This window comes from Sinocyclocheilus rhinocerous, unplaced genomic scaffold, assembly GCF_001515625.1.
Source record: "Sinocyclocheilus rhinocerous isolate Xijiao unplaced genomic scaffold, SAMN03320098_v1.1 scaffold1591, whole genome shotgun sequence".
NCBI lineage: Eukaryota > Metazoa > Chordata > Actinopteri > Cypriniformes > Cyprinidae > Sinocyclocheilus > Sinocyclocheilus rhinocerous.
In genome coordinates, this window is record NW_015652264.1 from 329,014 (window position 1) to 352,621 (window position 23,608).

Here is a 23,608-nt window from a genome sequence, read left to right on the forward strand (position 1 = left end):
ACGCTATCCACAATAAACACAGACGAGACCGGACAAACACTGGGAGCAAACACAGGGTTTAAATAAGAAGGAGGACTAACGAGATAATTAACAATGACAGGTGAGAGAGATAACTAATCAGACACATGAGGGAACACTAGGTCAAACAGGGAAGACTAAGGCTCTGTCCACACGAACGCGGTTATTTTCAAAACCGCAGCTTTTTCTACGCGGTTTGGCCGTTCGTCCACACGCAAACGCAGCACCAGGTCACTGAAACCGAACATTTTTGAAAACTCCTGCCAGGGTGAAGATTTTCAAAAACTCCGGTTGCAGTGTTATCGTGTCTACAGCGAAACCGGAGTTTTTGGCTTGTGACGTCGGAGCATGCTCTGTTATCTCCGCCTACTGGAAACTTTTTCAGGCTTCTGATTGGCCAACATGGCTTTACGGTTGAGATTATATCGCCACCTGTTGGCTTGGCATGCTCTTGACAGTGCTTCATAGCATGCATTTGCATTTTCATGTGGACGGAGATTTTTTTTTAAACGGAAGAAGGAAAAACACAGTTTATAAAAAATACCGTGTACGTGTGGACATGGCCTAAGACAATGACAAGACTGTGACAGTAGCCAATTAGAATGCAGTTAAAATGGCAGTGAAAATAGTTACAAAACAACGCCATAGAAGAACCGGTCAGTTTCTCTGAGCAACACAAAAGTGAATTGACACATTACTGAATGAATCGGTTTTTTTTTTTTTACGAAATTTGTTCAAACATTTTATTTCATTTATGAAATTATTTCATATTTCAATATTCACAATTTTACTTTCGTGTCGTATTATTTATGCAATTGTAATTGGAAATGTAATTGTAAATACATTTATGACACCTCTGATTTTGTCACGAATCCGGTCCATGGACGTCCGTTCAATCGCCACCAGAGGTCACTCTTCCGTTACATTGACTCTCACACTACACAAACTGTTGCATGTCATCCCGGACTACATATCCCATCATCCATTGCACTGATTGCACACAGCTGTAACCAATCTCACACTCACTATATTACACCCACTCAGGTCCTTTTCAAACGGCCGAGTATTGTTTAGCGCTTATCGCTCATCGTGTGATAGCTACTTTACGGAGCCTTCTCCCTGTGTTAGTTTCTAGTTCCTAGTTCTAGTCTTAGTCTATTCTCGCCGTGTTTTCTGATTTCCTGGTACCTGATTTTTGCCTGTTTATCTTGAGTTAACCCTTTGCCTGCTGTTTCGGACTGTGTTTGCACCTCGCCTGAACTCTAGCTCGTGTTATTGGATAACCCCTCATGTCAAGCCCTCTGGATATTGTTAGCCGCTTATCGACCACGGCCGTTTTGAATTACTCTTCTGTCTTGCGCTCAATATACCTGTTTGCCATTGTCTGACCCATGCCTGTTTTATGACCACGTCTCTGTCTCCTATTAAAGCTTTGCAAATGGATCCGCAAGTCTCATGTCTCGTTCGCCCCGTAACAGATTTGAATACATGCCACATCAAATGCAGCTGTGTATTCGGTGTCATCTCTGCAGTACAAAATAAATAAATAAATAAATAAATTGTTGGTATTGATTTCATTTGATTGGTAACTGCTCTATAATGTATTATTGTTCTAACTGAATTTATTGACTAAATAAATAAGAATGTGACATAAAAGATGACCTAATTTAATAAGGTTAGACAAAAAATGTCATTATAAAGGTAAAAATGCTCCTCCAAATCAATTTAGGCGGTCAAATAACACCCCTTATATGAAAAGTTAATTTGTGTCCCTGCTATTAATTAACCAACGCACAGAACATAAAGAATATTTAAAAAAATTGGGATTCATTCTTTGTCAATATCACACACTCCGACTACAAATCTTAAGAAATGTATTTAAATGTGATACAAATCATGTCCTTCATGATGATTATTTACTCACAATATTACAGACATCAGGTGAGGCTCCATTCTGTAGCAGTAGGAGAACGATATTCAGGTGTCCCATAAATGCTGAAACATGGACTGGGGTCAGGCCGGACTAGAGAGAAAGAGAAGAGAGAGTAGTTATGCTAACTTGCACTCATTTTCGTCAATAGGAATGAATTCAATACAATTTCAGATTCTGAAAGTTCGGTTTATACGAAACCTAAACATTGCAGTTCAATTCACATATTCAATTACATAAAGAAAATTTCAGCACATGCATATCTAAAAATAATTTTTTAGCAAATAAAATCTTTTTTTTTTAGCAAATATTTAGTAATTATTCAGTCCTATCTTAAATATTAAATCTAATCTTTAAATTAGTCAGATTCAAGCATTTACATGTTTACATTTTTTTCCCCCTCTTAATCGGATTGTTTCAGATCTACACCACCCCTTTCCATCTGATCCAAATTTCCTTCGGATCAAGCTCAATCAGCTCAATGAGGTATTTACATGCAGGCTTTTCAGTCCGACTGAGCCATCATTTCGATTATAAACAGATTATTTGGGAGCATGTTAATGTAGTTAGTGTTATAAGAGCTAAAATACTAACAAAATGAGCAAGTAGCAGTTGAGTCAGCAGTCAACAAGAGAAGCCACTTTCACTCACATTACATTTAGACATTTGGCAGATGCTTTTATCCAAAGCGGCTAAAACTGCATTCAGTGTGGACATTTTATCAGCATGCATTCCTTCAGAATCAAACCCACTGTCATTGCTATTGCCATGCTCTACTGTTTGAGCTACAGGAATAATTAAACTCTACAAAGTTTAATTAAACTTGAAATAATTCAAGATAATAAAATACGTCACATGCTAAATCGGATATTATTATCCTAAATAGTATACAATATTTCAATAAGTCTCAGTCACAGAATTCTAGGACTCTCACTTCAGTGATGGCTTGAATTGAGGCTCCGTATTTAACCAGCAGTTCCATGACTTTTACTCTGTTCTTCTTACAGGCAATATGCAGAGGAGTGAAGCCATTCTGACAGACACAATAAATACATTAGTAATGCTCATTTACATTGGTACACATTCATTTGACTTTTTTTAAAGGCAAAGAATTACCAGTGCTCTGGCATTAGGATTCGCTTTTTTATCCAGAAGTAATTTTGTGACTCTGTAGTGACCACAGTGGGCGGCAACATGAAGGGCGGTCAGGTAATCCAGTGTGACATCATCAACCGGTGCCTTGTGTTGCAGCAGGTGCTTCACACACTCGACGTGATCACCCTGAGCAGACATGTGCAGCGGGGACAGGCCGTTCTGTGTGTGCATGTGAATGTTGAAATACAGAGAATGAGAGAGGAAAAAATACAGATCAGCTTTAGATCAAAAAGTAATAATAACAATGTAATAATGATTTTAACAATATTTATTAAAAATATTACTGTTTTATAGCTAAAAAATGTATGTAAAAAATTCAAACAAATGCAGCCTTGGTGAGTATAGGAGACTAATTAAAAGATCATATATATGATCATATATATAATTAGCAATTTTAATTTAGTTCCTTGTACCTTGGTCCGTGCCAGTATGGGAGCTCCTCTTTCAAGCAGTAGTTCCACTGCAGTGTCATGTCCACTTCTGGCTGCACAGTGCAGCGGTGTCAGCCCATCCTGTTCAACAGAGAGGAGATAAATAGAGACAAACAGCATATATGAAGACACGTATATGAATGTACATACATAATGCATTATGAAAACTACTCAGGCAAAGCACATGAAAACATAGCAAAATACCTATCGTTTCAAAGTTTTTCAAAATAAGACACCTTAAACAGTCTAAACAGTCATGATGTATGGCTCACAAAAAAAGCTACTTTATCATTATTAATTTCATATATACATACAGTAAAATAAATTTTTCTCTGAACTGATGTTAACAGTACAGGCACTAGAGGGCGCTTGTTTTACTGCATTTTGATGGTACTATTTGATTTTTGATTTTAGTTTTAATTCACATATTAATAAGATGAAAAAATGAAATAATGGTAATGATAACATAGCTAAACTTTGACTTTTTTTAAATCTGAAAGATGCAGAAACACTAATTCATGCTTTTGTCTCAAATAGCCTTGATTACCGCAATCTCAGCAATAGACAAACGAAAAGCTGTGATGCGGCTTTTGTAAATTATGCTCCAAAATTGTGGATTACACTACCATCTAATATCAGGGAAGTATTTGCAAACGAATGTTAAAAACAAATCTTTTTATTTTGGTGTGTGCTAGGGACTATTTATAATAAATGATCTTTCTATTATGTTTTAGTATTTTATACTATATTTTTTATTATATTAGATGTGCTATATTTAATTCATTTTATCCTATAGGTTTGATGTATTTGTTCTTTATTTTATTATTAGATGTCGAATTTGATATTTGTTGATGCAATTTTTGATTATGTGAAGCACTTTGAACTACATTTTATGTCTGAAAGGTGCTTCTATATAAATAAAGTTTATTATTATTATTTTATTATAATAATTGATACTCACCCTGGTCTTGGCGTCAATCTGAGACCCCCTATCTAGCAGCAGAACAATCATGTTTGTATTTCCTCGTTTGGAAGCCACATGAAGAGGGGTTATACCATTCTAAACAAAACAATGCATCCTTTAGTAAAGACTAAATATTCATATTTGAAAATATAGTGATTGAAATAAACCAAATAAACCAGAGACACTGTCTGCTGAAATCATGAGAATTTAAAAGATGAACTGCAAGTATTTGATTAATATATATATACAATATATATATGAAATCTGATAGTACAGTATATGAAATTCATACATTATACTAAACAATAATTCATTAGATAAACTGCAACAGTGTTTTAACTGTGGAGAAATGAAAGAAAAGAAAGCATACACCTCGGAAATTATTCCCGTAAGTAAGATAGTTTACCCAAAAATGATAATTGTATAATTTCAGTGAATAAGTGAATCTGTTCCTTACAGAAAGCATTGATTTAGAGCAGTGGTTCTCAACCAGGGGGTTGGTGCCCACTAGGGGGCCTCAGCCACCTTCCAAGGGGGCCGCAGGATGACAAGCAGTTCATAATTGCAGCAGAAAAAAATAGACAATGTCTTAGCCTATACTGGGGGAGGGCTTTGATTATTGCGTTGGACAAGGGAGGCCTTCAAATCAAAAAGTTGAGAACCACTGATTTAGATGGCTTACTACCAAACACGCTATATTTGTCAGTTGAAGTTGCCGTTTTTTAAAGGTTTTAGCAGTATATGATCATACCTTGGCTGTGAAGTCTACAGCAGCCCCTCTGTTGAGCAGCAGCGTGGCCACATTAACATTACCGTAGTGAGCAGCAATATGCAGAGGAGTGAAGCCACTCTGTTAGAGTAAAGAACAGTATTGGGATAAAAAGAAGGGATAGAACAAAGAAGAGGAAAGAGGAAAACAGAATGAAGGTAAATGTCTGTGCTGGTCTTCTAACTGATTTAAAACATCCATCATTCATGATCTACCATGCAGCATTCCCATGAATCATCACATTTGTGCAAAACCTTAAAAGAAAGAAAAAATGGAAAAGTAAACAAAACGCCTGGATTCTCATCTGCTACCAGTGGATCCAACCATACCATGCACTGGAGTGAAGGAAAAGAAACGAAACTTGGATGAAATAAGAAACGGAAAGATTAGAATTGTACAGGTAATAATATATGAGCACATTCCCAGTGTCATATGAGTTTTCATGAGAGAGATGAGTAGTTTCTCAGTGACAATGAAAGGGAAAAAAAGATGATGAACAAAATATCTGAACAAACAAATGTTATTCAGCAACTACTCACTACATATTGCTAAAGATGAAAGAATAGATAGGAAATTGGCATTGTCTGTCTTACTCGTTCGTTTGATGGAGCCATTTTTTCTTACCTTTCCATTCTGACAGACATGGTGCAATTTAAAAAACAGAATTAACAAAAAGGTGCAGCAAAATGTGACCGAGAGACTTCTACACAGATAGTGAGAGTGACAGTATGAGTCCACATGCACAATTAAGAGTTAAACGTCTGTTTAGTTTGTTAGTAAAATCATAAGTGGTGTTTAAACAATATAATGAACCCTAATTCCTGCTCAAAACGTTCATTGAAATAAAGGAGCATAAAAACGTGTTGATGAGCTAGAAACACCCAAAAACCTTTTGAGGAAACAGGGTGCTGCTACTAAAATAAAAACAACAATGTGTCATGCACTATGTCATTTAAAAGGACAAGACTCTACTCTTCCCATGCACTGTCAAATAAAAATTCAGTGTTAAAGGCAGAGTAAGTGATTTTTCAAAAACGCTTTAAAAACTGATTCGGGCCGAATCGCAAAACAAACTTGTAGCCAATCAGCAATAAGGGGCGTGTCTACTCATGATGTGGAGGAGAGCGCGTTCAGTGCATGGGACGGACATTAGCCGAGCCGAGCGACAGAAAGATAGAGATGGCTGATAAAAAACAAAAGAGGAAAACGTCTGCGGAACGATAAGGCAAGAAGTAGGACCCGTGTAAATATCGGATCAGCTTTCCAGCGCTGGAGAGAACTCAAGGAGCGGAGGCCTGCGATCGGACGCCGAGGTTGCTTTGTTTCTTCTCAATAGGTGAGTAACACCGTGTCTACAACAGCTAAAGTCTGCCTACACTGGACGCGATCAAACGACCGTTGAGAACCATTTGAAATGTGTGTCAGCATGTCATAAATAGAACCCGGCAGCAGTTTTCTGTCGGGATTTGTTGCGCCGCGCCGCTCACGTCCGTAGACACAGTGTAACATTGGTTTTGCTTTGTTTCACAGAACTAATCGTTGCCTGGGTTGCGTACGTATGTGTGGGGCGGAGCTATCAAAATAGGGGCAAGACCCTTTTGGGATAGGGGCGTGTTTGTTTTGGTGATTTCAAATATAAACATTGGCTACCAGAAATCCCTTACTCTGCCTTTAAGTAGCACATTAGGCTTTACAAGAGCCGAGACGAATACAGGATTCTGCTGAGAATCTTAATACCTCTGTTGTCCTGTTGACCATCATCTGGAGTTGCACATGAGGAAGAAAGTATGGCATTTTCATTAATATTACTTTTTTTTTTTTTTTGTAACATTTTGATCTTAAAAGGAATAATTCCAAAAGCACACATATAATTCAGTGAAGTGAGAAGTTTTTTTTATATTCAAATTTTCATTTTAGAAAATGTGCTGAAAATGTATTCACCCTCAGGCCATCCATGTAGATGAGTTTGTTTATGCATCAGAACAGATTTTGAGAAATGTAGCATTACATCACATGCTCTTCAATGGATCCTCTGCAGTGCATGGGTGCCGTCAAAATGAGAGTCTAAACAGCTGATAAAAACTTTAAACTGTCACTTCTGGCCAAAATACCAGTCCATAATTCATAAATAATAACACTTCCTCCTGTGAAAAAGTCCATCCCATGTTGTCCTCTCACATCATATTCACCAACATATTTGTTTTGGACTTTTTTCGCTTGTAAACAGTGTCTCATCTGTGTATATTTCTCTCCTGATTCAGACAAAATGACTTTTTCCTGGAGAAAGCAACATTATGAATAGAGGACTCTTATTTAATTTGGAAGCAACAGTTTGAAGTTAGAATCATCTTAAGAGTCGTGTGGATTACTTAAGGATCATTATGATGCTTTTATCAGCTGTTTGAAATCTCATTCTGACGGCACCCATCTAACTGTCTTTATTTAACACAGTTTTTATAGTAAGAAAAACCAAAATGATCTATAATTAGATCAAACTGGTGTTTGGGATGTCAAGACCATCATGAACTAGATTCACTGATCTCACCTAATGTTTAATCTCTTATTAAGTGTGTGATATATTACTAATACGCGAGTTGCACCACTGATACTACTGTGATCATTGTGAAACATTCCTAAGCACAATATGCACAAATAAAAGTTTTAAACTATGGCAGCATTTAAACACACACAGACATCAACATTCAGCCTATGAATCTCAACATTGGTGACAATCAAAAAAAAAAAACATTCTGCAATGCATGCTGGGAGTTTTGTACTGGCACCCAGCATGCATTGCGGCATGATTTTTTATTTTATTTTTTTGTATTAATAGTCACCATTGTTGAGATGCATGTGCTGATTCTTGATGTCTGTGTGTGTCTAAAAGCTACTGTAGCTCTAAAGGTTTTGCAAATAAAAAGTTCACAATATTGTGAAGTTATTCCTTCACAATAGTTTGTCAGTTTATCTTGCAGAGTCATATTAGTACCATAAGCGAAATATTAATTTACCCATATAATTAGACACAAAATGACACCAGTGAATCAGGTCATGAAAAATGAAACGATCATTACATCATTATTAATAGTTATTAAAACCACTTCATTGCAATTTCTCTCAGCTCTTCTTGTCATAACATATGTGTTTCACATACACAGATACAACAGCAGAGAAAGACTAACATTAAAGAGTCAAGGGTCAAGAGCCCAACTAAAGCAACCACTGATCGCCAAAATGGTGAGGCCAAACAAAATATTTTCAATACAATATAAACCTCGGTTAATTCTCAAAAAATGTTTTGTAGATATATGACAGAAATAAAGTCAAACTGGTTAGTAATGAATGAAGCTGGTAATGCTGTTTGTGGAGTTGTTTAATCATCATCTGCTGTTTTATTTCGGTTAATTTCATGTAAGGCTGCGGCTGAAGTCAGTTTCATTTCTTGCTCTTTTCTTCAGTGATTCTGCTTGTTAACAGCAGCTGTACATCATTGGCTGAATTCACTCATTAGTGTTCATTCTCTCTGTCAGGTGGACTATATTAGTAAACTCATGTAGGGAATAGTGAATGAGGGTGTAGGGTGTGATTTCAGACACAGTCTCTGTGTATTTTACCGTTAAAATCACGATAATTTTTTACAGTGCATCTAGACCAGCTTGGACCAGACAATGAAGAGTTTAGACCAGCTAGAAATCATGTAATACCTTCAACCATCTTATGATTTTGATTATTGGATATACTTATTGGATATAATTGGATTCATGATTTCAAGTCATTCAAGATTTAAGATTTCACTTCAGAAGCAAGTCATAAAAACCACAGTCTATGGAAATGTGTAAACACTCTCCTCTTTTTAGCAGGTACTTGTATGGGCATGTTGCAAAGAATGGAAAGACACACACACAACTCTCGCAATCACAAACCTCTGTGGCAATACTCTGGTTTCCACCATTCTCCAGAAGATATTGCACAACATCCAGGTGATTCTCTTGAGCAGCCATATAAAGTGGAGTGAAGCCATTCTGTAGTAACATACCGGCACCGTAAAGCTAAATTATAATTATAACAATTGATTAAATACTATTTTAATCATATTCAATTAAATTATATATATACAGTGGGTACGGAAAGTATTCAGACCCCCTTAAATTTTTCACTTATATGTATTATTAGAATATTACAGGCTCTTCTCACCTGCGATTGCGAGTTTACATCTGCTCCTCTTTTCACCAATAACTTCGCAACTTCTTTCTGCCCAGCCAGACAAGCAATGTGCAATGCTGTGTTCCCTTTCTGAAGAGGAAGAAAGGGAGATACATATTTACATCTACTGTAATTGTGCACTTGTTTGTGTATGAATATGCTAGGATAGGATACGATAAACTTTATTTGTCCCCAAAAGGAAATTTGTCTTGGGCAAAGATAAATAAAACAAATTAAATAAAACAATTAAAAAACATACATTAAAATATAAGTGTATATGTATAAAATGTAAACTATGTACAGTGCAAAACACAGTAAAGTGCTAATATGCTATAGATGCATTTTTTTTTTGGTAGAATTCAGCATTTTTATTGAGGCAGGAACAAAAGAAAGCTTCAGTCTATTCGTTTTACACACTGGCATTCTTAGTCTCTTTCCCGATGGCAGCGACTGATATTCGCTAAAAAGAGGATATTTGGAATCAGTGCTGATACTTATTGCTCTTCTCATCACTGCCTGATCATATAAAGTCTGTATGGGCTCATATTGACTAATTCCTATGATTTTCAAGGCTGTTTTGTGGATATGAGCCAATTTGTTTTTCAGTTGAACAGACAAGTTTCAAACCAGACTGTGATTCTGTAGCGAATAAGACTTTCAAGCGTGGCTCGGTAAAAAATAAGCAAGATATTGCTACCCACCCCATACAGTCTCAGCCTTCTGAAAAAATAAAGCCTCTGTTGTAGTAGTGTGCACAGACTGTCAATGTGTGTATGTGTATGCTTAACATAAGAACAGCTACCAACTGGTACTTGGGGACTGCATGAGACATTTGACCTAATTTGCAGAAATCCTATCAGGCAAAAAGGACTTCTAGTACATAATAAAACAAATAACATGAAAACCACTTAAACAATCACATTTCTGCTCAATAAAAAGTCTCCAAAGCTTTGCTCTTTGCAGTGTGCAAAGCTCTCTGCTGTCAGTGTGATTGCTCGTGTGTTTATAGTTCCTGGCTTGTGTGGGTGTGTCTGTTTGGCCCTGTGTGTCAGACGACAGGAATCATCAGAGTCCTGCTGTACTCATCATACTGGATGACTGGCATTCCGTCATATTTATTTCTCTCTCTCGCCATTTGGGAATCACATACCCCTTCCCTCCAATTTGTAAGTGTCTATGTGTGTTTAACCTTGGTTGAAGAGTCCACGGTCGCACCCCTCTCCAAAAGTTCCTCCACCAGCTGCACGTGACCCTCTTTGGCTGCTAGATGGAGCGCATTGAGTCCGTTCTACACGCAGAGGGAGACATGATCAATACATTTTTATCAGTGCAGATTTAATATTAAGCTACTATTTTAATTTTGGTCATGATAAATAATAGCATACAAGTTGCATAAAAACAGACTTTGCCAAAATAATTTGACAGGGGTAATACTAGAACAAAAATGTTTCATATAGTAGATCTCTCATGTGCATTCTGTAGGTTTTTACTAAATATGGAGAATTGTTATGTACGGCTCTAGAAAAAAAGACTGAAAAAGATTAATTGCAAAAATGAAAGATTACAAGATTATGGAAATATAATGTTAAATATATTAGAACATAATTAATATAGTAAATAAACGTTATTTTATTTTTTAAATTGTTTATTTTATTTTATTTATTTATTTATTTTTTTTACTTTTCCCCCAGACCCAGGTTTGAAAATTTGAAAAAGAATAATTATGACAGATTTTACTACGGCTAAATTTGGCAACAGTCTTTTTTTCTATTTTAGTACAATGATCAGAACAAAAAAAGTTGTTGTAAATTTGAGCCATTATGAAATAATTAATTTTCATTATATCATGTAAAAAGTCACTTGTTTTATTTTTATTTTATCAAATCAAGCTTACGTTTAAACATGGAATTTCAGTGTTTAATCTCTTTTTTCTCGAGCTGTAAATAAGCATTCCCTTTATTCAAACATCACCACCTGTCTTAATTTACTAATGCACCTCATTTTATATTTGACGGGTAAATCATGACAGCTCTTGTGTAACGCATTATGGCTAACATTCAGACTCGTCAGTAAGAGCAGAGAGAATTAACGAGACTCTAATCTCATTTATTTGGATAATGAAAGCTGAAGGAGTTTTCGCATCCAGAGAGAGGGATTCCGGTGAAAGAGAGGAAAGAAAAAAAAACAGATAAAACATGGGCAGATTATATTGCAATATCACTCAGTGAGGATTAGAATGGTGGATTTTAGAGAAAACAACATTGAATGCCTGTCCATTGTTGTGCTGACATGCTCATTATTACTGGCGACTCCAGATGACGTCATAATGGATAATGTCATGGTCAGAGCAGAGGCAAATTCAAAGGGGTCATAGCAACCTAGCTAGGACATAGCTATGACATTTGTCTCTGATGGCATTTCAGTAATATATGTTCGCTATTTCACAAAATTGCACACCCAGTTTCACGTAATTTAATGTAAAATAAGTAAATAAATAAATACATGCATATATAAAATGTAAAAATACAGCACAATCACCCTTTCAAAGGAAATATTTCACAAAGATGTGAAAATGTGAAACATGCTTCATATAAAAAAAACAATGTATTGTATAAAAACAATGATATTGTAACATTAAGGCACTTAAACACTGTTTTTCTCCTTTTTTCCCCCCCATGTTGGTCATGGTTCCACATGACCACAACCATCAGTGCTACATTTACATAATATTTATATGGCACACCTTGCTAAAACCAGTACTGTAAAGATGATTGGTTGAAAATGTTGCAGTTTGTGCCTGTGCCAAACCTTACAGAATGCATTTTGCATGCGGTATCTCCTATACGTAGATAAAAGGACAATTGAATCATACATTCTCAGAAAAAAAAAAAGTACAAGCTGTCATTTGGGAAATACCCCAAGCTACAAAAGCTAAAGGGTACATTGTTATACCTTATTTACCCCTAAATGGTACACATTAATACCTTTTAATACCAGCTTTTGTCAGGAATCACTATGGCTCCCTATAACATCATAACAATGCAATTTGTTGCCCAGGCTGGTCAAAAATTGAGAAAAGCAAACTAAAAAAACATACACATTTCTAATAATAAGGATTATCCTTCACTAACAAAGCACAATCTACTAGGACTTTCCAAAGAGTGGAGCTAACACAGAGTTGACAGAACATTAAGCTGGAAAGAAGTTTATGGCAACCCGCTTCTTGGAGAAATTTTAATTCAGTATTCCTCAACAGATTTTCTCATAACAGATTAGATTAAACGCATTTAAATACATAATCTAAACTGCTTTAGATGTAACTGTTCCAATTGTTGAATTCCTTGTATGAAATAGTAAATTAAGGCTGAGAGGAATCAATGAGACATTGCATTCATTTCATTGCATTCATAGTGTTTTATGTAAAAAGTTACCTGGTTGCATGTGGCAATGTCCTGTCCGCTCTTGAGGAAATCCAGCACCTTTTCAATATTACCTGCCCTGGCCGCCCTTAGGAAGCTGGTATTACTGTCCGACTGTAGAAACAACAAAACAGGAAAAACATTAGGAAACTTCAGGCCAGCTCTAGTTAAAAAAATTTTTTCAATTACAATGAATTTCCAAGTAAAACAAAATTAAAGAAGAGCAAATGCAGGGTGAGATCTTAATTTTTTCCCCCTATCAATAATTGTTTGAAAGTTGACCAGTCATTTCTGATAATATACACTACCTTTCAAAAGTTTGGGGTCTGTAAGACCGAATACAGGAGTGACTTCTGAAAATTCAGCTTTGCCATCACAGGAATAAATTACATTTTGAAATATATTCAATTAGAAAACAGTTATTTTAATTTGTAATAATATTTCACTAAATTACAGTTTTACTGTATTTTTGACCAAATAAATGCAGCCTGGGTGAGCATAAGATACTTTTTTAAATCATTAAAAATCTTACTGACCCCAAACTTCAAAGTTTAAGGTTAGCGCTTATGTCTCAGCGAGTGAAAGTTGTGATTTCAGTGGGTGTATCTCCTTTTATCAGAATTGTGTTTAACTGTGACTGCTAAATATAGACAGCAAAATAGAATGAAGGCAGCTGACATGACACACACACACACACACACACTACAGTACATGTGGTTGAAGGGGACTGTCCTCAGGCATAGTGGTTTTTATACTGTACAAACTGTATTTTCTATGTCCCAACCCTACCCTCACAGAAAACTATTGGCATTTTTTGAATTTCAAATAACACAGTTTTGTATATTTTTAAGCCATTTGGTTTACGACAGTGATCTCAAACTCAATTCCTGGAGGGCCATAGCTCTGCACAGTTTTGCTCCAACCCTAATCAAACACACCTGATCCAGCTAATCAAGGTCTTCAGGATTACTAGAAACTTCCAAGCAGGTGTGAGTTGGAGCTGGTTGTAGCTACACTCTGCAGAGCTGTGGCCCTCCAGGAATTTAGCCTGAGACCACTGGTTTACAAGGACACAAGAATTGTCCTCATAAATCATGTTTATGTAAGCCATGTCATTATACACATTTGTGTCCTCCTAAACCATGCATTCAAACACACAAACAGATCTGCATATGTGCATGGGTATCTTGCCATGTGAAGAAGAAAATTAATGCTAAGATCACATTTCTGATTTGGCATCAATCAGTGAACATGTGTTGATTCATAATACTACTGAGCAATTCCTTTTAAAGCCCTTGGCATAAGTCACAACTGTGACAATAAAACCTGCATGTGGAATACCAATGCAAAAATCCTCAATGTACTGAATAATGAACACTACAGAGCAGGAAGACAGTACAAGTACAGAGCAGGAAGACAGTACCTTTCGGTTACCTTTCAACAGCTGCGCAAAATGTATTAAAACATACAGATACATTAGAATTGACAAGCACATTGGTGCAAAGCTCTGGCATTTAAGATGCTAATGAACAGATCGGTAGGCCTACCTCTCAGGTCATGTGGAGCGTGAAGCATTAAAGTGTCAGGTCATTACAGTTTTGACCGAAATGTTTGAGACTTGACCTCTGCTCCTTCTGAGGTTGAGAGGTCACATCTTAACCACAGACACTATACATTTGCTGCTGAAGTTGCCTTCACACATGCTTCACTATTTGAGCTCATATGGGCAACAAAGTTCCGAGGTAAGAAGTCAACTAAAAATCAGGTATAAAAATGAATTAAACACCAAAGTCTTGAAATACTTACCATACAAAAGTAACCCTGCTATATCAAACAGCTTAGATCAGCTTAAATTTCCAGCATTTTTGTTGGTTAGTGCTGTTTTGGTGCTGGTCAGACCAGCTAGGCCAGTACACAGGCGTGCTGTTGGCTTTAGTTAGTGAAGCTAGTCAGTTAACATGGTCTTTCTGGTGACGCTAGTTAACCAAAGTGGTTGACCAAATTGGTTCAACTGTGGCATTACTCCAAGAAAACCCTTTAGGAACCTTTATTTCCAAGAGTGCATTTTTCACAGTATCTTCTATGTTCCACAGAAGAAGAAAAAAAGTCATATAGGTTAGGAACGACATGAGGGTGAGTAAATGATAACAAAATTGTTATTTTTGTGTGAATTATCCCTTTAAGTAAAGATCTGAGAAGTTGAATATACTAAATGAGATCTTAACTGCAATCGCCATGGTTACAAAAAGAAAAACAGAAGATTGTTCTGCATTACGATCCCAGCATCCCTAACAAAAAATATGCTGGTCTTTTCAGCAGGAAAATTAACTCAACAATCCTCTACTGAACCTAGATATTATTAAGATTGTCTTACCATGGTATCTGCCACAGAATTGTAGGAGCGGTCCAGATATGGATCACTTCCAACGGTCCGCAGGCCTTTATCTGAACCACATGCCTTACACATTGCTGCATTGCCCATTGTAAAGAGTGACCCAAACCTTTGCAAAAAACTGTGCTGCACTTTACATCAACGTCTCGATCGCTCGTGAGTTTCCGCCCTCGCTCTGCCTTTTCCGGTGATAACCAACCACTGAACATCAAATCGCTCCTCGGGAGATTGATTCCAACTCGCTCACATGCACTTAGCTTTATGGGTTTGCAATATCCTCAGTCTTCAGGTAGTACCCAGGAGCCCATTCAATTATCAGCTTCAGAGCATCTATCCAGCTAATGTGAAATCCCCCAAACTTTCATGTCTTTCTCCTCAGGTCCCGAACATTGTCTCTTATGTGCTCTCTCTGATCCCTGCCCCGCATCTTCTGTGAGAATCTGCGTCCCGTATTGGCACAGACCCCTTGGCTCTTATCTCCTACACTTTTCCGGTCTTTTCTCTCTTCCCGCCTGGCTTCGTGACTGACAACTGCGGCCACAAATGTGTCTCCCATTGCTATATCAGGCCGAATAGACACCCCGTTCAGGATCCAGGGCTGGGTTATTTTTAACCCCTCCAGGGCCAGGCAGCTATGTGACAGAACACGGCCCAACAAGGGGCAATGCTAATGGGGAAGAGCCAGCTGGGAAACCTGTCATTTTCCTCCTGAGGTCTAGGAATGCGCATCCACCGGGACAACTGAAGTCAAAAAGTCTTGACTGGAGGAAGAGGGTGTTATTTACAAAAACCCTTGGTTGTCATACCATCCATTGCTATTCACAGCTATTGAATTCAGTAAAAGCTCTCGCAAAACGCCACATGAATCCAATTCATCATCCATGGGGAATATAACCGTGTTTAAACAGCTATAGCAATGCCTACAGTGAATCAGATGGAATGCATCAGTGTCTGTGGGTCATCTCTGGTCCCGAGGCAGTACATTGACCAGACTATGATTCAGCATTAAGCTGACTTCCACTACAGACATATTGACCTGCCATTGACTGCCCTGATCAATGCCATGCCCCCCATTAACCAAAATACTCTGGGTTTTACAGTTAATGGGGCAATAATGACAAGTGAGTTTAAACAGAAAAAAACATGTCATAATAATGCTTTAAAACAAAACATAGTGAACTCTGTTAATGTACATGTACAGCTGACTTTTTGAAGAATTTAAACTTGATTCTGTCAAGATCAAATTATTTTATTTAAAATAAATATTGCAAAACAAATAATAAAAGAATAATAATAATAATAAACACTACTGTTCAAAAGTTTGGGCTGGAAAGATTTAAACAAAATGTAAACAAAAAGATTTAATCAAAAATACACTAAAACAGTATATAGTAATAAATATATAATATACTATTAAAATTTTAATTAACTGCTGCATTTTCAGCAGACATTTCTCCAGTCACATGATCCTTCAGAAATCATTCTAATATGCTGATTTGGTGCTCAAGAAACATTTCTTATTATTATCATATTATCAACAGTTCTGTTGATTGATATTTTTGTTGAAAACCATGATACTTTTTTTAGGATGCTTTGATGAATAGAACAATTCAAATAAAAAGTATTTCTTTTTTAACATTACAAATGTCTTTGCTTTTGGTAAATTAAATGGATCCTTGCTAAATAAACGTGTTCCAAAAAATGGTAGTATATTTGTAAAATATCATTATGCTTTTCCCATTTAAAAATAATAGCAATATTTTTAAAGAACATCATTAAAAATTGCTAATTGTTATTCAATGTTAACATTCTCAGCTCCTTGTGTATCTCAGTTATAATAACCTGCTTATAAGACTGTTAGTTTGACAATGCTAGTCAAGTAGTTATAGGTTGCAGCAGGCAGTGGCTGATTAAGCAATGAGACTGCACAGCATGCTCCTAGAATCTGTTTGAGTAATATATGGGTGTCAAAACGAAAAAGCACAGGCTCACGCAGTTTGATGAAAGGTTATATATAGGCCATGGCTAGATAGACGTTTGAGAATGCATCACTTGTCTTACCGGAGAAAATTAATTTGGATGTGGTGCCCCTGGGCACTTGCCCAATTGCCCATATGGTTAATCTGCCTATGGCAGCAGGTCATCCAAGGTCACACAGCTTAACACATTAGGTGAAGGTGATGTTTTATAACACATCTGTGCTAACAAATACTTTTACTTCCTTCAATGCTGTTGCTTTTTCAACCATTGCCAGCCTCTCCTTAGTAGTGATGGCTCTTTCACGAACAATTTGATCATTGCGTCCGTCAAGTGATGAATGAACAAAAGACTCTGGAAGTGAACTAATTATTTGAGTTTACTTTTGGCTGCATTTGAATATGATCAAAGACTAGGTGTAAACATGCACAGGGAATTTGGCTACAGAAAATACAACATTTTAACTCCATACAAATGAATGAAATGACTCCAATAACATTTATTCATTTTGCTGAATGAAATTGAGCAAGAGTCGATAAAACGATCCGATCTCCCCATCACTACTTCTTTATTATTTTTCCTCAGGAAGACTTATATTTAATATAAATTAAATCTAATTCAATTAATAAATTAGATGTAAAAAAAAATGAATCTTTAATACTGTAAAACATTTTCAAAACTTGTATTTTCAGATTGCAAGAACAAAACTAAAGCATACATGAGTTCTATCAAAAGGTTATGTCATCACATATGTAGCCAATGAGATTTTGCACTCTAGAGACAAATCTGCATACAGGATGATCCTATTTCCTAATCCTCTTTCAGTATCTGTGCTCTGAAACAGGTGCGGAACAGCTGACTACAGGATTTATCGCTGGGGCTCATCTGCAGCACAAAAATACTAAAATGCAACCACAAAAAATATGCATTAATTATTATATATTGCATGTACACAGTTGAGAATTTAAAAATATTTGTATTAATAATAAATAAATACTAAAAGTACATTATATCAAATAATACAATAATAAAATAAAATAGTTTTAAAAATTAGCATAAAATGTCATGGCTATGTTGTCTTACTACACTCTAAAAAATGCTGGGTTAAATAAAATCCACTGCTGGGTAAAATAGGGACAAACCTAGCAATTGGGTTGTTTTGACCCAGCGGTTGGGTTACTACCCAGAAGGTTTGGTTAAACATTTAACCCAACCGCTGGGTCAAAACAGCCCAATTGCTGGGTTTGTCCCTATTTTACCCAGCACTGGGTTGAATTTAACCCAGCATTTTTTAGAGTGTAGGGGTGTTGAATTCTAATATTTGTACGCATTAGAAAGAGATTATAAGAATGATTAATAATGTTTAATTTAAGTGATTTATAGGCATGACAATTGTAGCAGAGCAGGACAAAGTTTTACAAATCACCCCTAATTTAATCATGTTAATTTGATGTAACATGCCATGTATGACATCATCATATCCTCTGACCTCAATGAACCCTCTGTGCATGTGAACGCGACTGAGACTTTACATGTGCTAACACTGAAAGCACAAAAATGATCAATTCACAAAGAATAAATTCAGATTAAAATATTACTAATTAATTACTAGATGCTACATTTGCACATTACGGAAGCAACTGACTATTTTAAATAGTATTAGGGCTGTCTGAAGATTTTGACATTAAATGGTCGCAGACTTCTTTAAACAGACACATGTCACCCAATAGGTCAGCTGTATCTGAGCTGGCATGGATGAATTTGAGGTAAAAGTGCTGTTGTTAATTGTACCTTGTGTTTGCGCTCTGCTCTCTCTCTGTGTCTCTTGCGTCTCTCTCTGGCTTTGGTGAGAGCCTTTATCTCTGGAGGTTGTTCCAGTTCCCGTGCCTTTTTCAGGTGTGCTGCTGCGTGTGCCATGATGCCAAACCACAGAAAACCATACACAGATACTTCTCTATCGCTTCAGATGTGGAATAGTCCCATAAGGTTTTTCATATTAATGTAAAGCAAATGTTGGCGTCCTTGATCTGCTTTTCCCAAACGGCTCCTTTGAATAAGGCGATAATGGATGCTCTGTGCCACTGTCCTCCCACAATTCACTCTCAATAACTCCCTCCTCAGTGCAAACAGTTTGTCTCTTTTTTCCCCCATCGAGTGTGACTCCAGTCCATTGGTTGGCTGAAGAGACAAAAGCCTTACTCGCTGAATCTGAATTTATATCGCCATGTGTGAACTAGGGACCAGAGAGAGAGGGAGAGACGGAGAGGGAGAGAGAGAGAGGAAGAGGGCCAACCTGCCTGTCCAGATGTGGAGGCATTCAGCTATATTCCAGCTGTAGGATTGAATGTATGTATGTGTGTACTTCGAAAATGTGAGTGTATAAGAGAAGAGACACAATAAAAAGAAGTGTTTGTTTCAGAGAAAAACATGAAACTGTTAATAAATACTGTGTGGCAAACAGCAAGGACACCTGTGGCACATTGCGTGCTCCTCGGAGCTGGGGAGGAGTTTAGGGAAGACCACAGTGGAGGCTGTCAGGAACACTGGGAATATATACACTGGGGCAATGCTAAGCCACATATACAAATCCACCTGGAGGGGAATGATTCGCTCCGACACACAGCTACTGCAGTCATAGACCTGACCTGGTGGGGTGGTGAGGCATTGTGGTTAATGCCCAGGGCTGATAATCAGAGAGTTGCTGAGTCAATGCTGGTTCAAAAAGGCACTTAAACCTGCAGGATGCTCCGGTGGGACTGAACTATACTCTCAGAAAAAAAGGTACAAAAGTTGTCACTGGGGCGGTACCTTTTCAAAAGGCACACCTTTGTACCTAAAGAGTCCATATTGGTACCTTAAAGGTACATATTAGTACCTAAAGTGTACATATTAGTACTTAAAAGGTACAAAAGTGTACCGTTTGAAAAGGTACCACCCCAGTGACAGCTTTTGTACCTTTTTTTCTGAGAGTGAATCCTCTTGGATTTGAAGGTGTCTGCTAAATGACTACTGCAGATGCTATAGAGAAAGGAATCTATAACTATTTCTTAGTAAGGATCACACTTAAGCTGTCTCTGACTCTCAAAGAGTCAGGATAGTCTCAAAATAACTACGTGTCTGTTTTAAGTTTGGGATCAGGGTTCTTTTTTTTTATATATACTTTTATTCAGCAAGGATGCATTAAATTGCTCAAAAGGGACGGTAAAGATTACAAAAAGTTTTCTATTTCAAATAAATGCTGTTCTTTCTATTGTTCATCGATGAATCCGGAAAACTAAACATAATTATTAAGTATAGCACAATTGTTTTCAGCATTGATAACAACAAGGAAGTGAAGCAAATCAGCATACTAGAATGATTTCTGAAGGATCATGTGACACTAAAGACTGGAGTAATGGCTGTCGTGAATTCATCACAGGAATACATTTTAATAACATTTAAATTCTAATAATATTTAACAATATTACTGTTTTAACGTATTTTTGATCAAATAAATGCAGCCTTGGAGAGCATTAGAGGCTTCCTTCAAAAACATTAAAAAATCTTACCGACCCCAAATTTTAGAACAGTTGTAAATATATACACAAAATCCAATTCACAGATCTGGGTCACTATCCTTGTGGGGACTCCCCATAGGCGTAATGGTTTTATACTATACAAACTGTATTTTCTATCGCCCTACACCAACCCTACACCTAAACCTACCGATACTTCTATACCACCTTTTGGCCTGAAAAAGTAACTACACCTTTTTTATAAATTATTTATAAAATTATATATCAGCACACTGACACCTGGTGGTTACACTGCACACTAGATGACATCCAAACATCTACCTCTGTGTGAGTCCTTGATGTAAGTATTAGACCTATAAGACAAGCACTGAATCTAAGATCTCTGAAAATGTACCGTAGTTTGTGTATATTAATCATAGTTATGGTGATGTCAAATCATAGTAGGAACAGCTGAAACCATTGACACCACTTTACTACCATGGTTAGATGAATGGAATAATGGTTTCTATAGGACAAACTATAATATGTTATAATAAAATACAATATTTTGCACATTTATAAACTATAGGTACAACTGTCTTAGTTATAATAAAAACAAAGCAGATTTGACACTTTATAAATAGGGTACAAACTGTTGTACCATTACTTTTCAATTGTATATCCAACAATTAAAATCATAGAATATCATAATTTTGATATAATCTGTAGAATTAACATTATATCACACAAATCATGCACTGTAAAAAAATTATCATTATAAAACATTTTTTATATATTTTGTCCACCCATAATTGAATTCAAAATTGCAATTAACCTAAGTTTAGTGTTTTAACAGGTTTTAAACATGTCCTAAATTGTGGTAACAAGACTGCTTAAATTAAAATTCTGTAATGCAAGACCTATTTCCAGCTCTATTCATGGAAAGTGCCATGCCACCATGCTTATATATATTTTAATATGAATCAAACTTTTTTTTTTAAACTGCAGATGGTGCTACATTACAGTAAGGTATTCTCATCCTTAACAAGCGCTGCATCTCATGTTATTTATTCATGTGTAAAAGCAACAGACTAAACAGCAGCAGAACCTGTTCAGATGCAGAAAAAAAAAATCTATAAAACATTGATCCTTTATGACAACTGATAGTCTCCAGAGTACAGCAAGAGCTGTGTAACTAGAACAAAGACACAGACTCACACAGTAAAAAGCACGGCAAAGATGGACCATCAATCAAGTTCGTTCAGCCTGCTTATTGGAGGTTATACAGTCAGCCAGATCACAATTTCAGTGTTAAACACTCATCCTATGAATCTAAAACAAACGTTTTTGCCACAATGCTATAGGGAATTGTGATTGGTCACCAGAATATTGCTATGCAGTTGTATTTGCGACTCCCTAAGTATGACCTCACAATGTAGCAGATAAAGATCATGCTGTAAACCTGCTGTAAATATGTTAAAAACACCACACCGCAAGAGAGATGTTTGACATATGGTTCATTTGAGCTTGAAAAGGTCTTGTCATTCTGATAAATGGACAAGCAGAGGACAGGATCAATACAGTGATAAACATGAGCAGTGTATGCAGAGGCACCAGGTCTCAAATGTCTGCGTGCAGAGAGCAATGCTCCCAGGGCAATACAAGTTATCATCATCTCTACACTTACTGAACATCATTACTCAGGATACTTATGTTTCACCCATCACAGCTGCAAATTGTGCTGCGTCAGGGGCTTGCGCTAAAAACAATAAGAGCTTTTTTTTAGGTGTACGTAAGTACTAAGTAGTAATTTCACAGATGATTTTCATCCAAAGTGACTTAAAAATAAAGGTTCTAAAAGGAGGTATTTGCAGCGATGCCATAGAATAACCTTTTTTTTTGGTTCCCCAAAGAACCCTTCAGTGAAAAGGTTTTAAAAGAAGAACTTTTTTTCCACTAATGAATCTTTTGTGCAATGGAAAGCTTCCATGGATGTTAAAGGATCTTCATGGAACCACTGATGCCAGCCAATAAAAAGCTTTGTTTTTAATAGTGTACAGTATGGGATGATATATCACCACTGTATTTCTACTGCTAACTAGCATTGTAATGACCACCTGAGAAGCCTGGATGTAACTTTGCAGTAAACATATCTATGATGACAATTCAAATCTCAAATATAAGAGAAGTTTATGGGTGTATATTGTGTGTACTGTGGATGTAGTCAGTGTATAGTCATAGCTGAGTCTGCACTTTTCCACTCACATCATCTGAAACCTATTCAGTCTTGAAGCTCTTACAGTGTTTGTTATTAAGCCATTAGTCAACACATCGACCTTTCATAAAAGCTCACTCACAGTCAACACTCAATCCTGTTTCTCTGCACAAATTCATGACTCTAATGCACTAGATGTAGAAGCAGGAATGCAGCAATATTGAAATTTTGGCCGATACAATAGACAGTAGTTATTATGTTATGGCCAATAACAATATATTGTCTGTTATTTAAAAAAAAAGGTATTTACACTAAAACTCCAATATAGAATTTGACATGCTGCAGATTAAATCAAAACATTAATTGTTAATTAAAAGGATAGATAAAGGATATATTAAATTGATCAAAAGTGACAGTAAAGACATTTTAAAATATTACTATTTCAAATAAATGCTGTTCTTTTGAACTTTCTCAAAGAATACTGAAAAAAATGTATCATAGTCTCCACAAAATTAATTTTTTTTCAACTATGATAATAATAATACACTTTTCTTGAGAACCAAATCAGTATATTAGAATGCAGTTATGATGCTGAAAATTAAGCTTTGCCATCACAAGAATAAAGTACATTTTTAAATATA

General features: G+C 36.4%; 2 protein-coding genes across 7 annotated transcripts in view; both read right to left on the reverse strand.

The window, feature by feature from the left end:
* Positions 1 to 7,047, reverse strand: part of LOC107714218 (ankyrin-2-like) — a 38,713-nt gene extending 31,666 nt beyond the window's left edge. For 5 of the 6 annotated variants that reach the window (XM_016520003.1, XM_016520001.1, XM_016520002.1 and 2 more), the window contains exons 1-7: positions 7,005 to 7,047; positions 5,250 to 5,348; positions 4,496 to 4,594; positions 3,517 to 3,615; positions 3,065 to 3,262; positions 2,883 to 2,981; positions 1,943 to 2,041 (exon numbers count right to left, since the gene is read on the reverse strand). In XM_016520003.1, coding sequence (XP_016375489.1) covers positions 1,943 to 2,041; positions 2,883 to 2,981; positions 3,065 to 3,262; positions 3,517 to 3,615; positions 4,496 to 4,594; positions 5,250 to 5,348; positions 7,005 to 7,028 — 717 coding nt within the window. In that variant the 5' untranslated portion in view covers positions 7,029 to 7,047. Of the gene's footprint in view, positions 1 to 1,942; positions 2,042 to 2,882; positions 2,982 to 3,064; positions 3,263 to 3,516; positions 3,616 to 4,495; positions 4,595 to 5,249; positions 5,349 to 5,891; positions 5,901 to 7,004 lie in introns of all 6 variants that reach the window. The other variant, XM_016520004.1, reaches the window with a different exon arrangement.
* Positions 7,048 to 8,944: 1,897 nt separating this feature from the next.
* Positions 8,945 to 19,401, reverse strand: LOC107714202 (ankyrin-3-like). The gene is made up of 6 exons (XM_016519970.1): positions 19,050 to 19,401; positions 12,902 to 13,003; positions 10,660 to 10,758; positions 9,462 to 9,560; positions 9,191 to 9,316; positions 8,945 to 8,953 (listed from the first exon to the last, which is right to left on the reverse strand). The coding sequence occupies exons 1-6, from the start codon at positions 19,173 to 19,175 to the stop codon at positions 8,945 to 8,947; spliced, it is 561 nt and encodes a 186-aa protein (XP_016375456.1). The 5' UTR covers positions 19,176 to 19,401.
* Positions 19,402 to 23,608: the final 4,207 nt, after the last annotated feature.

What these genes read in the sequence shown, in the direction of transcription:
- LOC107714202 (XM_016519970.1), bottom strand. Translation starts at nt 19,175, where the DNA reads ATGGCACACGCAGCAGCACACCTGAAAAAGGCACGGGAACTGGAACAA. An exon ending in ACATTGCCACATGCAACCAG is followed by an intron (nt 10,759 to 12,901) that starts GTAACTTTTTAC and finishes CTCTGCGTGTAG; the next exon opens with AACGGACTCAATGCGCTCCA. An exon ending in CCGTGGACTCTTCAACCAAG is followed by an intron (nt 9,561 to 10,659) that starts GTTAAACACACA and finishes CTTCCTCTTCAG; the next exon opens with AAAGGGAACACAGCATTGCA.